Below are 15,915 nucleotides of genomic sequence, written 5' to 3' on the forward strand. Positions count from 1 at the left end.
CAAACCGGTCACAAAGGATCTCTCCGCCTCTCAGTGTAGGAGGGTGATCGTCTCCTCACTCCAGCTGATCTGACGTAGTTATATAGTTATTACAGAGGCCTGACCCTGCAGAGGTTCACTTTGTTGTTGTCACGTGTTATTACGCGCCGATGTCCTCACTCATTTTAATTATCCAGGGACATTTCATTCTTCTTAAATGGGATCAATCATTCATGTTCACTTCGAAATCTTGTCTTTCACAAGTTTAAGTGTTTTAGTTTGCGGCCATGTCGTAAATATGCCTTCCCTGCCTCCCGAGCTATGTACAACGCTGCCCTCTTGAGGTTAAATACACGTATTGTTATTTTCAAAGCCTGTAATGTCATATCTCTATGTACAAGAAGTCAGTCCACTCTGCAGCAGGTGACCACATCACTGCTGTTTAGTTCACCACGAGTTAAGTATTGTTTCAAAAACAACATTTTAGAGGGAACTTACATACAAAGGATATTCTCCATCTTGTCTTATGTTTTTTAAATGGGAAAGGGTTTAGTTTAAAAAGGCATAGAGGTAATGATCACTGGAGAAAAGTCAGCTTGGTGAGGTCCTCTGGTGTTTTGAGGGCCACCGTAGATCTCCTCTCACCCAGGAAGGGAGGGGGGGAGTGAGGGGCACTGACTTCGATGCCATATTACACACTCAACCTTTAAAAGCTGGTCTGCAATATGTTCTTAAATCTATTTGTAGGTGTGACAATATTAATTTATTTTCAGAATGCTCACCTGCAGTGCAGACCACCAGACTAGCTTGTACTAATGAACAGAACCTTGAAAAAAGCAAGCATTTTTAGGTACCTTTATTTATTCTATGAATAATAACTTTTTAAAATCATTAATTTAAAAAGTAAAACAAATTAAAATTGTTCCAGACTGAGGCTGTGTCAAAACCATTTAGTCTGGCCGGCTGATGACTGATGTGGTCGCTTCTCCTGTGGTGAGTAGCAGCCAAGAGTCTCTGCACTTTGTCCCTCCTCCTTGAACAGGTTTAACAAAATCTGGTCCGAAAGCCGCTGCTGACCGAAGTCAGGGAAATTTCATTGTGCATTCATTATACTACACGACTATGACAATAAATACACATTCAAACATATCCACATAAAAAAACTACAATGAAAAATGAGGATGATCCAAACTTTACAGCTGTGACTTCATAGGTTACACAAAGTTAAAAAAAAAGAAGTTAAAAAAATACTTTGGAATCATACATGATAGTATAAATAAAGCAATTAATCCACTCTGCCCTGCAGGACGCTGTGTGTTCAGCCACCAGAGCCTGGCTGGGGCCAGTATCTTAACGATAAATTCCTTTCTCTCTTGACAACGTAGTTTGCTCATTGCTATGCGTTCATCACAGCTCTCCACACTGTTACGCCTGGCTTCCCTCCTCCCATGTCATCGCAGTGAAGTCCATGTCTGTAAGTGTGACAGTGAACGGAGCATCCACCCTCTCAGGCTCCACACTCTCCTGTGCTGTCCTGGTGCTGTTCAGGTTGTTTACTCTCCAGGAATTCAAAGGTCGAATCGATTTCTGGAAACGCTGTTGGACATAACAAGGGACTCAAGTCATGAAACCCACACATGCCATTTCATCCACAAATACATTTAAACAGATAGAGCGGTGGTGTTTGGTTGGTTAGTGACCTCACACCAACAGTGACATAGTGGTAATACTGACTTCTTTCAGTGTTCCAGTTTCCTTGCAGATGGCCACAATAGCCCAGATGAGAATCTGCAGGCAGCAGGTCGCACCCATGCACACGCCCAGTGCTTTACCCCACCGAGGGTACACGTAGGGCCCGTAGTGGAGGGACGTGTTGTACATCTCAATGAAGATGTACGTCAGGATGAACTACAGCCACAAGGGGAAAGGCAGAGAGTGAACAGAGGAATGTTTCGTCTAAAGAAAGAAAAGGAAGAATTTAAGAAGAGGAGCAGAGAAATGCCGCAGGGGGAACTCAGATTGAATGACACTTTTGAATTATTCACCACTGTTGTTGTGAGGATTCCAGCAAAGTTGGCTACATTTCATATGAGAGATGTCATTTTAGTTTATTTGATCTTTTGTAATAATTTGTAATCGATTATTAACACTTTCTCTTTTATAGTTTCTGATAAAACTATTCGGTCATTTAATGGGATATTTTCTAACTTTCACGGGCTCATCCCTAATCAAGTTACAGCCTGAAAGTACAACAATACTAAACAATAAAGGAGCTTTTTCAATATCAGTCAACCTTGATTCTGCTTCAGGCAACATAAAGAGGAACAGCAGTAATGTGAGAGGGTGTGATGTCACATGGATTGTGAAAATGATACGAAGCAACAATATTACTGTAGATGATACTTGATTTAGCTCAATAGTACACATAGGCTGGTAGTGAAGGTCATGACTACTTAATGTTAGTAATCATTTTCAATTTGACAAAAATATTATTGATGAATAAAAATTATATTTTCTATCCAACTTCACATAATATATAACCAATTGCCTCATAAAAGAAATCCCAAAAAGTTATGCTATTTTTAGTGTGAAGTGCTCCGCAGAGGCCATATTGATTTCCAAAAGTCATGTGACGTGAGGCAATTTGAAAATCTAAAAGTAAGGTTTGTGTGTGTTACATCTCCTCACTGTGCCTGTAAAATGAACAATCAATATATCAGTATATATTGTTTTTTTTATATTGCTATTGTTGAAAACTATATTGCAATAGCTATTGTTATTGTTTGATTGATATGATTGAGCTCTATGGTTTTGTTTAGTGAGATTAGATTTTAGAGATCAGATGACACAATAACTCATGGAAGTTTAATTCTGATAATCTGAATAAGCAATTGTGTCACACTGTACCTGCATCGGGCCAAATACCAAAAAATATCGCGTTTACTCACCAGCAGAAGAAACGGAGTGAAGAAAACCCAGCATGCTTTGAAGTAAAGCAATACTATGCTGCACCAGGGAGGGCAGGGGTAGATCATATCAAGAATGTCTTGACAAAACTGGTTGACTCCTAAAAAGAAAAGTTCATTAGGAGATGTGTATTATGAATGCTGGAAAAACCAACAAAGAAACTTGTGTTCAAGTTATTATTAAGCAAACAACAAAACGGTGAAATGATAATTACTTGAATCAGTTCTCATGCTCTAATCAGAATTAAACTCTTGGTTCTTTAAGCCCCTGTCCCTCTGGATAAAGAGGGGAGTGCATTATGCAAAGACTCCATACAACGTACTTGAGGAAAGGGAAAAACTACTACTTTAAAATAGAGCATAACAGTGAACAGCTCTGGTTCTGGTAGTAAATTTCCAGTTTGTTTCAGAAAATCTCTATAAAAACAGTTTTAACACTTTGAACCAGGCCGACCAGCTACATGATGAATGTGACCATAAAATATTTGATTCGGAGCAAAACAAATATTGGAAAATGGAAAAGAGGGCGGAGGTACAAGACTGTGTACATTATTGTCTTAAGAGTAAAGGAACTACATATCCCATAAACCATTTCAAATGAATCCTTTCCAACAATTTCCAATGCACTTCACTGAATGATCCAATCTTAGCCAACATGATTTTCACAGTTGTGACAAACATTTCCATGGTAACAGCAAGCTCCAAAAATTAGAACTGTCACTACTACACCTGAGGATTGTGGGATTGTAGTATATCTTCTTGACATTGCAAAAAAAACCATATTTTTCTTAAATCATATTTGTATTAAATGCACCTTTGGCTTCTAGAGGAGCACATAACATTATTTCACAATCTGGTATCTTGTGGCGAGTCTCCTTAGGATTGCTACAATATTATGGCTGATTATAGGATTTTTACTTCTGAAACAACACTGTTGAGCTCTAGAGAGACTGTTTTTGCTTCACAACACAGCAGGTCAAGTTTCTCTTCTTCTATAACTTGCGTGTCTTGGATAACTCATACAGAGGAATAATGTAGTGTTAGGGGAGTTTGATGTGAAGGTTAAAGGGAGTGAGATGGACTACCATAGAAGAAGGAGATGCCAATGCACATGAAGAGGGTGATGATGATGAGGCCGAAACTAGTGCTGAAGGAGTCAATGAGGGTGAACCAGTAAATCCCTCCCTATGAATACACAGACAACACAGGGGCACGTGAGTGTGATCACAGAGAATATGCATTTGCAGACAAATTCCTCATTTACAGCAATTTACTGAAAACATACTCACATTGGTCACTAACAGGAGACCCAAAAGGTAAAAGCAGAAACACAGCGCGCCCAAGAACAGGGACTTGTGCAGAGCATTCCCTCTGAGCTGCGGAAATTCATCCATCACGGCGGTTGTGATGCCCTCCATGTTGCCGAACTGTGAGGCAGCAGAGCAGAGGACGTCACACATGAGGACATAAATTGTGTTTTTGCCAGCAAACACCATCCGGTTAATTGAGTGTGCAGACTCACCAGTGTATCAATACCAAGCATAAAGAGCATGAGGAAGAACAGGATGGACCAGAACACAGAGCCTGGCAGGAGAGCAAGGGCCTCTGGGTAAGCAACAAAAGCCAAACCAGGACCTGGACGCAAAATAGATCATAATCAACACAAGGAAGTTGAAAGTTGAGTTGTAGTAAGTTGTTTGAGGTAGCTTGTAAAATGAAATATTACTGACTGACTGCAAAGAAGAAAAGTAAGACTAGATTAAATTCATAAAAAAGAAGCACACACAAATACAGACAAATTCCACAAAACACCAATGTAATGAAATGATTTCAGAGAATATATCATTCTTAAAAACTACACAGAAGAGTATAAGTGTGAATTGTATTGTTTTAAGTTGTTTAAGTAACTACCTGTATCTGCCACCTCCGCAACAGGTACCCCCTTCCTCCACGCCATGTGACCCAGGATTGAGAATATAGCAAATCCTGCAAGGAAGCTAGTGCTGCAGTTTCCTGTGGTGATAATCAAAGTGTCCCTGAAATCAAAAGAACCACGATTAAGAGCCTGAAACTGTCACGACGGCAGCAGCAGAGAAAATGTCGGAGCGAAGTGCAAACTCACCTGATGACGTTGTTTTCGAACTTATTGTAAGAGGCCATAGAAAGCAGCCCTCCGACTCCAATACCTAAGGAGTAGAAGACCTGTGAGGCTGCATCATTCCACACCTGCAAAATTGGAACAAGGAATATTATTTAATGATTTATCATTATTATTTATTAATAGTTATTTTTATAATAGTAACAAAGCATTGACTTAATAGAGTCTTTCATCCAAAGTACCTGTGCGTTAGATAATCTGCCCCAGTCTGGGGTGAGGTAGAAGGAAACACCCTGAAGAGAGCCCTCCAGTGTCGCACCTCTGATGATCAGAACAAGGAGCACAAAGTACGGGAAGGTGGCCGTTACATAAACCACCTAAAACCCAGACAACACAGACACGTATTAGGATGAGAAGTTAAAGCAGCAAAGGGCAGGACTGTGTGTGTATGTCTGTGTGTGTATGTCTGTGTGTGTGTGTGTGTGTGTGTGTGTGTGTGTGTGTGTGTGTGTGTGTGTGTGTGTGTGTGTGTGTGTGTGTGTGTGTGTGTGTGTGTGTGTGTCATGGGAACTAACAATAGAAACGTTGTGTATATTCACCTTGCCAGAGCTGCGGATGCCCTTGAGCATACACAGGAAGATGATGATCCAGGCTGCCAGGAGGCACAGGGCCAGTTGCCACCGGACCGGGCCTGGGTCATGAAGGCCCTCGCTGTGTACTACACCCAGCACGTGCTCACTGCAACACAGGTCATACACATTAACTGAGGCAAAACAAACAAGAGTTGTTAGGCTAGACTTATGAGCCTGAAGAAAAAGATCATGATTCATACAATTATAATATTGTTCTTTTTATTGTCTTCTTATTTGTTTTAGACCAGAACTATAAATGTTTTAAGAGAGTAGCACTTGTTTGATTTTATGTAAAGTTTGGTGCAGATCCAAATAAAATCAGGATCTAGTGGATAAAAAAATGTGGAGACAGTTGGTAGAGATATGGTTTCTGCTGAGTTCTTTATCTATAACAGGTTATGTAATAATATGTCCAGCAGATTCCCTTTGGACCATCACGGAGCAGAGAATGAGAAAGAAGCCCAGGAGCAGCAGGAGCAAATGTCTCCTGTTGTCTAAATGCTCCACTGTAAGTTTTAGTTTTTTTTATTTAAGACTCTTTTATGAGAAACGTTGATGCAATTTCTTGATAAAAAAGAATCTGGGTATTTTTAATCAATAACATCTAGTTCAGTCTCATAAACCCCATCATGGCTTTTTGAAACTAGTCCTCTGGTTATAGTGTAAACAAACTTCTGACTCAAACATTGCATCTGGCCTCATTCTGAGCCCTTTGGTTTGTTTGCTGTATATCAGTAAAGCCTCACTTTCTCTCACAGCAGACAGTAAGCTGATATCACTGTACTATGGCTGACCATAACATTTTCACCATGTTTTCAACACCACACAACCGTCATGCAGGAGGCATTCAGAGGACTGTGTTGCCAATTGTAATTATGTATTTTGTGATTGTTATAAAGCATAATGTTATATTTCCAAGAATCATTAACAGTGAGGTTTTGCCTTTAAGTTCCTTGTCACGTTAGCTGAAAAAGAGACAATCTAACTCTATAGTCATTGTAAACAATGGTGGCATTTGGTGTAAAAAGTCAAATATTTGAACAAGGCTTGTGTTTGTACTGCCAGAGCAATTTACAAGTCTGACAAAAAGAAATGTATCTGTCCTGAAATATAAGAATTTCTCTTAAAATAAAAAGCATAATATGGTCTGAAGAAGTACAGTATACTGCAGATTTACATTAGAAACAGTATCAAAATATTTATTAAAATAAGAGAGTTGAGTAAGTGAGCAAAAACTGCACTTACTTCCAGAAGATTTCGGTGGGGCTGAGGGTTTTACCAGTGGAGCTGTTGCCAGTGGTGTTGTTACCACAGAGACCTGCATTGGCCAAAGCGTCACAGGACCAGGGCAGAGGGCTCTGGAAAGAGCTGCCCAGGTAGTAAAATGTCCACGCTATGATGATGTTATAGTAGAGACACACCAGCGTGGACACACAGAGCATCCCAATGCCAATACCTATGAGAAAGGACAAGACAGAAGCTTTTTACATCTCATAAAAACACAGACAATACAAAATATCATTGAATTGTGTGAATAGAAGTGAAATGAAAGAAATAGGTGAAGCTTTTATCTTACAGTGATATCTACTAATACTTTCCTTTAGTGGGAACTGTACTTGCACAATGATATAAATACGTGCACAGAATATATATTTAATAAACACCTCAGAGTTTACATTAAGAGTTTTCCAGGTATTCGATGCTGGTACTGTTAAAAATAACTTATTAATTAGTAACACTTGGATAAATCAATCTGCCAAGCTGCTGCTGACATTTTCAGTTCAAATGTAAAAAACTGCCCTGATGATAAAACCTGCTTTTCTGGCTCTATTTTGTTTGGGGTTTTTTTGCTGTGAGACTTCCTACAGGTTTCTTTATTAGATATTTATATTTTGCAACTGAGTTGAATTGTTCTGAGGAATGTTTAGGATTGGCCAAATGACGTATATAAGATGTGACAAGATGCCATGAGTCAGCCAGTTACGTACACTGACAATACAGTCGGACTGGTGAAACAAGTATTCTGATGGCAACTCGAGTTCCTGCTCACGCCATTCACACTGGAACAAATATGTTAGACTCCTGGAGAAGTGTGATCAGATGTTGTTGTACGATTCAACACTCTCAATTAGAATATAGTATTAACTCACATTAAAGATATGATATGTGACTCATATAGATACAATTAGTTATATATGTTGTTGACTTGTGTACTTGTATTATCCAAAATGTTTCCAACAATGTTCAAACCCAGAGAAATTCCCAGTTTTACTCCAGGTACCAGGACATAAAAAAAAATTAATATATGTCTCTTGTCATTATTTTGATGGAGGACTAAGTCACATACTGTGTGTTTACATCACCATGCTGACAGAGTTATAACAGTTTTCAAGGTTGCAGAAGTACTGTGTATAAATACCACACTAAAAGCATGACGGGGCAGATCATTACCTTTGAGCAGAGGGCAGCATTTCCACACAGTGATGGGGCCGGCTGCTCCGTACTGGCCTAAACTCAGCTCCATGAGGAAGAGTGGAACACCAGTGACAAAGAGCATAATGAAGTAGGGGATGAGAAACACACCTGTGAAGATTAGGAATAGGTTAGCATGAGGAAGGGTGGTGCTGAGGGAGACATCTACCGTAATGATTTGGTTTGTGCAGCCAACAGAAAGCCTGTAGAGGCAGGTTAACTTATACAGCTTCTCTCTATGTGGCAGCCTCACAGACAGTTATTCTGCTTAATGTTAGTCAAGCTCCGACATGTTTGATTTCAGTTGAGGATGCAGAGTACACGAGGCTGGGTTACACAGCCAGACCACATGTCTGGTGTGCAATCAAGGAAAAACACACTGTCTCTACTTATAGGATTAGGAAATGCTTTGTGTTCCTGCTCCCAGTAAAGGCTGCCATGGCCAGCCCAGGACTGAGTGTGCAAACTAAGCCAGCGTGATTACAAGGATGGTGCACACCCAAGGGCAGAGCGAAGAGTGCCTCTTGCCCAAATGAGTGTAACAAATGATCAGAGACGGGCACCCTGGCATTCAAAGCATTTGAGACTTCAGAAGGAAGCAGACATGCTTGTGGACCACTCACCTCCTCCATTGCGGTAACAAAGGTAGGGAAACCGCCACACGTTTCCAAGTCCCACGCAGTATCCAATACAGGAGAGCAGGAACTCGTACTTCCCTCCCCACTGCTCCCTCGGGATGGTCGGGGTCGTACTGAGTACAGGACTTGGAGGTTGGGATTCAAACTGTGGAGCAGGTGCAGCTGTGGCGCTGTGGCCATTTTGAGTGATGCTATGCCTTTTCAAATGTACTGAATTCTAGAAAAAAAAGCAGATTAAGAGAGTGAAATCAGAGAGGAAATATAGATATGAGTACAAATCTGGAATCAATCCATTATCTTCCTGTTTTATGATGTTGTGAAATATGATATACAGTATATATAGAATATTGCAACAGTGATTCGTCCATAATTCAAATAATTAAACAATAGCGAGTTAATCAATTATATTTGACAAGTTACAGAGGTACATTAGGTTAACCTTTTTTTTAACTGTCAAATTAGTTTGTTTAAGGTTCACCCAGTATGTGTGTATGTCTGATTTGTTAAAAACAATTAACTGGACTACTTCTTCCTTTTTCCTTCCAGTAGCTGATTGATCCCCAGACAAGAGAGGAAGTAAACTCTCACATCAGCTTGCAGGAGGAAGTCTAATCAGCATAACATAGCTTCTTCTGCTTTATGTGCTATTCATTGTTGTGTCATTGCCATCAGTGACACAAACACAAGAACCAGAATTTCAATAAAATTATGTTTTAGTCAAGTTATCCGAGATATAACGTGTCGGAGAATTCTTGAATCACTACAGAAGGAACATTTATCTGAACATGTTTAAGGCTGGAGGCTCAGGGACACTAATACAGGAAGTAGGAAGTTGAAGCACCTCACAATGTAAATGTGTTGAAAGAGAACTACAAACATAACAGAGGATGGTGATCAACCAATGACAGCACCTACAGTAAACCAAGAGGGCTGAACAAGACTCCTGAGCTGCAGCAAAGACTGAGAACTAAAACTGTTCTCGCATCAGGGTTTTGGACCAACAGACTCATTATCTCCAGCATTGCTATTGTTATTTTCTCAGTTTGATGTATTGGACACTTTAAGGGTCCTATATGAATCCAGGTTATTATTATTATCATCCTCATCATTATCATACATATATAACTAAATTATATTGAATATTTCAGTTTGAACATGCAATTATGAGGAATAGCTATCAATCAAAATAACAAATGATAGTGTCGAATACATCATTTAAGTTGTCATAGAAATCTGTTAAAAACGAAACGAAACTAAAGAGACATTTATTGGGGATTCAAATCTTTTGTATTATCTATCTTGCTCTGCTGATGTTGGATCACATCTGGATCCTCTTCACTGTGACCCTGTGGTCCAGTGGTGTTGTGTAAACTCTGCTGTAACCCATCTGCTGACTGACCGACTCCTCAGGCTTCACCTCTGCCGGCTACAGAGCGTCTCTCCGCCCCTGCTGCTGCTGGAGCACTGGCCCTGAGCCTGGAGCTATCTGGACGGACAGGTTGGACGGCTTCACCTGGAGGTGCTGTATCTTTCCTGCCATGACCATAACACCTCCGGGAGGAGAAACAGTATCCCCCCCCCGTAAAGACGGACCCACGTTGCTTAAAGAGCCCTAACTCGCATCCAATCCCCCCCCCACATAGACATAGGGAGATGGGCCGTGTGCGGCTCGGACCCCGCGGTAAAGACCCAGACCACCTTACCTGCGCCGTGTTCGCAATGACTACATCGGGACTCCCGGGTGCTGGTTTGCCGCTGTCGTCCTGCATTTCCCACCCCGGCTTTCACTGTCTGTGTTTAACGTTCGGCGGTCCGCATGTTGAAAAAAGGCAGAGGGGAGTCCTTCTGAAATAACACCGGCTGGTTGTGGTGTCGGAGGCGGGTGGAGAAGCGCAGTCGTTCGGCGTTTGACTAGTGAAACGCGACCGGGAAGCATCAGCGATGACGAGGAGGAATCAGGCCGGTGGGCGGGGAGGGAGCAGGGCAGGCGGGGCGCAGGTGCAGCACACACACCGGAGGGGGGGGGCTCCTCCTTCTACCTGCTGTGTTTGGGAGGAGCAAGTGGGATGTTCGACAGGATAATGAGTGAGGTCAGAGAAACTGCAGCCAGATCACTCATGTTACTGTCAAAACTCTGTGTACCTGCACCCTGCACAACAAAAGCAACAACACAGTGCCATGTTCTTATTAAGATCTGGAGGAAACTGCCTATTTGAAATATTATTCGTGGAGCGATGGACAGTCCATTGATGACCAAGGTCTAGGAGTTCTGATAGGTGCATGGACCACGAGACAAGGTTGTTCTGTCAACTTGATCTGAAAATATTCTGCAACTTTTGTCCAATAAAAACAAAAGCTTTGTCATATTGGGAAAGAAGGTTATTTCTTGTGGTGCACTGCAAAAAGTTTGTGCCATTTAGAAAACACTGTGGAGCTGGAGCCAAGACACAATTAGCTTAGTTTAGCATAAAGCCAATAGTCTACTATTTTCATGTTGTAATAGAATCTTGCGTGGATCTAGAGATGAGGTTACTTTGTCAACTTAAATTTGAAATTACTTTTTTCTTTGTTTCCTTATGAAGAATTTATATATTTTTAAATTTGGGGAAATAAGCTTATTTCGTGTGCACTCAGAATTCTAAGACACTCTCAGGTGGTCTGTGCAAATTGTATGAAGCTATGGACCCAGGACACAACTAGCTTAGCTCAGCATAAAGGGATAGCTCTGTCCAAAGATCACAATTCCATCTCCCACCTCTAGAGCTCACTAATTAATGCCGTCTGTCACGTTTCTTTAACCCGTACATACAGAGATCTGTGAAAACAGCTTGTGGCTTTAGTCATGCACTGGATTTATTTCTTGACAAACAACGTGTTGTTGCAGGGCCTCTGCAGCACTATTGACATGCTCTTTTCACACCACGACCACACCCAGATGTGATCATGGGTATGGTCAACAAACTTTTGACCTTTGAACCCTTACACGTTATTGTTGCAATGTTTACCTGCGATACAAGATCAAGTACGGCACCTGAGGTCTTGTAGATCCAACAGAAATAAATAATATCTGTCAACATGCAAAAGATCAGACTTGATGTGAACACATACAGGAAGTCTATAATAAATATGCAACAGCAGCATCACAGTAAAAGCTCTACTAACTTAGCTTGTTGTCTTTTGTTAGACTATAATACGATAAATGCTCCACGCTATTCAACCCTGATGTGTCAGTTCCATTTCTGCGTGTGGGTGGCATGTGTGCACGAGAAAGAGAGAGAGAGAGAGAGACAGAGAATCTATGATGTGACCACACTTCTCGTTGCAACTTCCTTGGGTGAGATGTATGAAGCAGATACATCCAAAAACAACTAACCACAAACACTCAGCAGTAGCTTTTGGCATGACAACTAAAGAAAGCAGCAGCAGCAGCAAGGTGAACAATCCAGTATACACAATTCAGATGGAGAGAATCCTCCATGTTCTGAATGTAAAAAGGTTAAATTCATATTTTAGTAAACCAAGAATCATATATTCATAACTGCTATAGGCCAAATAGGTTTTTGTCAATATCAGTCTTGATGGTGTGATGTACAGTGGCTATTTTTCTTTCTTAGTAACAGCTCACAAACTCTTTAATCCACATAAGCTCATGATGCTTCTCTAAATCCATCCAATCTGTTGAGTGTCTATACTTAACAGCCCTACTCAACAAATCTGGGTCAATATATGGTACAGTGAAGCAGCACAGAAGCGGTTTGTGCAGTCCTACACAACCATGACTGCAACCCTGAAGAATCCTTTTATCTTAAAATGAGGTTTTGTCAGATTCTGGTTTGACAACAACTTCATTTTGGAGTCCCGGGGTGGAAGACGATAAATGCACGAGGAGTTTGAAGAAGTGACGAGCTGTGAGGATCTAACTTCAGAAGAACCAAAGAACAACTGGAGCCTTCATTTTTCCAACGAGCCGCCCATGGAGTTTGACACCAGTGCAAACAACCATCTCTTCTCCAGTGAGATGAAAAACAACTGTGAAGGGCTGGAGGACAGCTCGCATTCATACTGCAGCATCTGGATGGAAACAGAACCAGCAACGTTTAAGAGTTGGAACGGTCACTCGTTTGCCATGGATGCAAGGGTCAGACTGGATCATTTGAAGTCAGGGTGTAATTCACCCACACCTTGCTGCATCACGGACGGAACATTAAACAGTCAGGAAAACGCTTGGGACGGTGAGCCCAAAGAAGAGGAGTCTGCTTTGGACTCTGTGGAGCTTCTTGATGTAGACGATGGTGAGCAGGATGAAGAGAGCTGGTAGGTGAAATCAGATCTTTGATGATACTCTTGTGAGACTTGCAGCAGGACATTTCTGGCAATCTGCCCCTTTAGCCAGAATGATTCCAAATTTATTGGTGTCCCATGTTCCATCCTACCACTAAGTTTCATGGCAATCTGTTCTATGGTGCATAATCCTGCTGACAAATAAACCAACAAACAAACAGACAGGTGAAAACACAACCTCCATGGTGGAGTAAAAGCTGTGTAAAGCAGATAGAATAAGGTGGATGCTGATCAGGAGAACCAAATTCTCTACACCACCATTGTTTGAAAAGCGGGGTTTCTCAGTCAAATAAAAGTGTGAGTGTGCTCTCTTATTCCTCTCAGGTTATACGAGTCTCCAAAGAAGGAGGCGACTGAGCAGAAATCTGAGTCTGCTCTCACATGGTGTCGACATGTCCTGGATAACCCCAGTCCTGAGGTGGAGGCTGCGTGTCGCCAGCTGATGAACAGGCTGGATGGAAGTAAGCGTGCAGCACCATGGCCCACTCTTCCATGCTGCTGATTTCTGTGATTACAAAACATTTTGGTCTGAGCAGCCCCCACTCTCTGTATTGTCAGGACCGAGCAGTCACTTCTACAGACATCCTGCAGTTTTTCGTACTGGTTCTGTGGAAAAATCATCAGCTAACACAGCCCAGAACATCTCCCACAGTTCAGGTAATGAAACAACAAATAACCTGAGATATAGTTTAAAATTCTTTTAACACTGATCAGTGAAATAAAATCAAGATCAATTTCTGTGCATGGATCACCTTTATGTTTTTTCCAAAACAAACGTCTTCGATATTATATAATTCAGTCACATATGTTTGCATGTATTAATCTGCATAGATAACAATGAGCTGAGCAGCTCCAGAAACTCCATAAACAGAAACTACAGACTGGAGGACATCACAGACGTCCGCATAATGGCTCAAATACAGGAGGCCAGTGAGTACACGCAAGGCTTTTTGATTTGACTTACTGTACACTGCACTCTCAATGATGTGTGATGATGTTGAACAGAGATAACTTTAGTCTGCATCTTTCAGGTTTACGACAAGACTATGTTTCCTCGCCTCTGAGAAGCCCTGAGTCACCTTCTTATTTTAACACTGCAGTAGAAACTACTGACGACTTCACTCCAGGGAATAAAACCGAGGCGTCATTTCCCTCTCGCTGGTCGCCTCGTCTGTTGTCCCTGAGCTCTCCATCTAGCCATTCACCAACATCAGCAGCCAGGCAGAGTCCAAAACTGGCCCGGCTTCACCAGCAGGTCATCCAGTTCAAGCTGCTTAAACTGGCACAGAATCAAGGTGCACAGAGAAAAAACCTGACTATATAATCAGAGGCATCAATACAATTTGAGGTGTATTCAAATCATATTTATTTGTGTAGCGCCAAAACCTAATATACATAATCACATTTTACATAGAAGGTGGAGGAGTGAGAGACCAAGAACAGTTGTGTACGATAATGTTTCAGCTCTGACAGACTAGTTGCTATAATTTTGTGGTAATCCATTTAATAGTTTTTTTTGCAAATGCAGATGAAAATATAACCACTTTGGTCAAATAAATATTGAATTACTTTTATTGAGGCACATGAAATAGAGACTCACAAACTGGGGTTTTATGTGACATATAAAAGTCTCCAAAATGTTCCATTTTAGTAAAACCAAGAGAAAATGTTGATGGAAACATAAAATATTTGAGAATAGATATATTCTGGCAAAATTAGCAACACATGAAAAGAGCTTGTGAGGCTGAATGAGTGTGTGTAAACCTCAAAATAACCCTGATATGTTTTGCAGCAACATCTGCAGGTAGGACCAGATCACCTGTGCGGACCAGCCTCCGCTCCCTCCAGGCTGTTAGGAACAGTCGGAGTTTTGAAACCGACGACTACCCCCCTGCTCATCAAACCTCTCATCCTGCATCAGGTTTGGATCCGTTTCCTCACATTTGAGAAGCAACAAGACGGAGTTCTCATTGGACTGCTTTGATAATGTTACAGCTATTGAACAACCCTCTTTGCATCGCTTCCGATGAAACATTGTATTCCCAGGTGCATCATCTACCAGAATGGGGTCGAGCTGCTGGTCTCCATCACTTTCTGCAGCATCCGTGAACTCCAGCTCAGCGAGAGACCACTTGGTTCGGATAGCGGCCATGAAGAGGCCGCAGAGGTCTCAGTCTCTGAGCCCCTGCAGGATCGCTCAGTCTGCTAGAGGATACCTGTCTCGTCACGGACGCGTCTTTGCATCTCCTGAGAGGTCGACCCCTGTGGCTTGGGCCAGATATGCACCACACACTCAACAGTGAATGACATCACCAGTGAATCCCAAATACTTAAGATGATATAATAATGAAAACATGTTCATGTAGTATTTTACTGATGGGTAATTTACTTCTATGGTTAAGCCTGCAGAAAAATATAAATCCTTGCTCTAAGATAATGTATGTACTGCATCTGTGTTTCCGTTACATAGGCTGGATATGTTACATTCATTTATTAAGATAAAAACCTAAATAATGTGTACTGTAAATAAATAGGTGTTGAAGAATGAGTGAATTCTTTCTCTTCTGATAAATCTAATCTGAGATGTCCTTGAAATTATCAGTGAAGAATAATAAATTAAATGGAATAAGATTGTCTTTTTGTTGCCATCAGTGACTTTGTAAGCATTGCATGTGCATGAACTCATCAAATTCAAACAGATGTAGAAGCACAGCATGATTCATCTATGCTGATTGCAGAACAGGCCGTCTCTTTCAGAGGCGTTGTTTTGTAACAGGAAGCGTGCACGT

At 41.3% G+C, this 15,915-nt stretch overlaps 2 protein-coding genes across 3 annotated transcripts; one reads left to right on the plus strand and one right to left on the minus strand.

Moving 5' to 3' along the window:
• Positions 1-820: 820 nt before the first annotated feature.
• slc6a7 (solute carrier family 6 member 7) lies at positions 821-10,754 on the minus strand. 2 transcript variants are annotated; one of them, XM_069539849.1, is made up of 14 exons: positions 10,489-10,754; positions 8,771-9,002; positions 8,127-8,258; positions 6,921-7,131; positions 5,643-5,781; positions 5,286-5,420; positions 5,068-5,171; positions 4,857-4,981; positions 4,468-4,580; positions 4,235-4,372; positions 4,031-4,130; positions 2,928-3,046; positions 1,714-1,887; positions 821-1,575 (listed from the first exon to the last, which is right to left on the minus strand). In XM_069539849.1, exons 1-14 carry the CDS (start codon positions 10,552-10,554, stop codon positions 1,405-1,407), a joined length of 1,959 nt encoding a protein of 652 aa, XP_069395950.1. In that variant the 5' UTR covers positions 10,555-10,754; the 3' UTR covers positions 821-1,404. The 2 variants fall into 2 exon arrangements, with proteins under 2 accessions (XP_069395950.1, XP_069395951.1); XM_069539850.1 differs by having other exon boundaries at positions 2,928-3,043; positions 4,028-4,130.
• A 1,762-nt stretch (positions 10,755-12,516) lies between these two features.
• On the plus strand, positions 12,517-15,563 carry LOC109628399 (SLAIN motif-containing protein-like). Its single transcript, XM_069539851.1, has 7 exons — positions 12,517-13,099; positions 13,451-13,587; positions 13,685-13,783; positions 13,958-14,056; positions 14,158-14,421; positions 14,919-15,047; positions 15,173-15,563. Exons 1-7 carry the CDS (start codon positions 12,663-12,665, stop codon positions 15,427-15,429), a joined length of 1,422 nt encoding a protein of 473 aa, XP_069395952.1. The 5' UTR covers positions 12,517-12,662; the 3' UTR covers positions 15,430-15,563.
• Positions 15,564-15,915: the final 352 nt, after the last annotated feature.

The sequence above is a fragment of the Paralichthys olivaceus genome, chromosome 15 (genome assembly GCF_024713975.1).
Source record: "Paralichthys olivaceus isolate ysfri-2021 chromosome 15, ASM2471397v2, whole genome shotgun sequence".
Lineage (NCBI taxonomy): Eukaryota > Metazoa > Chordata > Actinopteri > Pleuronectiformes > Paralichthyidae > Paralichthys > Paralichthys olivaceus.

Excerpts from the sequence above, each read along its gene's own strand:
- slc6a7 (XM_069539849.1), bottom strand. The coding sequence starts at position 10,554 with ATGCAGGACGACAGCGGCAAACCAGCACCCGGGAGTCCCGATGTAGTC. Across the intron at positions 8,259-8,770 it reads TTGTTACCGCAATGGAGGAG|GTGTGTTTCTCATCCCCTAC; the intron begins GTGAGTGGTCCA and ends TAATCTTCACAG. Across the intron at positions 1,888-2,927 it reads TCACTCCGTTTCTTCTGCTG|TTCATCCTGACGTACATCTT; the intron begins GTGAGTAAACGC and ends TTGTGGCTGTAG.
- LOC109628399 (XM_069539851.1), top strand. The coding sequence starts at position 12,663 with ATGCACGAGGAGTTTGAAGAAGTGACGAGCTGTGAGGATCTAACTTCA. Across the intron at positions 13,100-13,450 it reads GAGCAGGATGAAGAGAGCTG|GTTATACGAGTCTCCAAAGA; the intron begins GTAGGTGAAATC and ends TATTCCTCTCAG. Across the intron at positions 15,048-15,172 it reads AACCTCTCATCCTGCATCAG|GTGCATCATCTACCAGAATG; the intron begins GTTTGGATCCGT and ends TTGTATTCCCAG.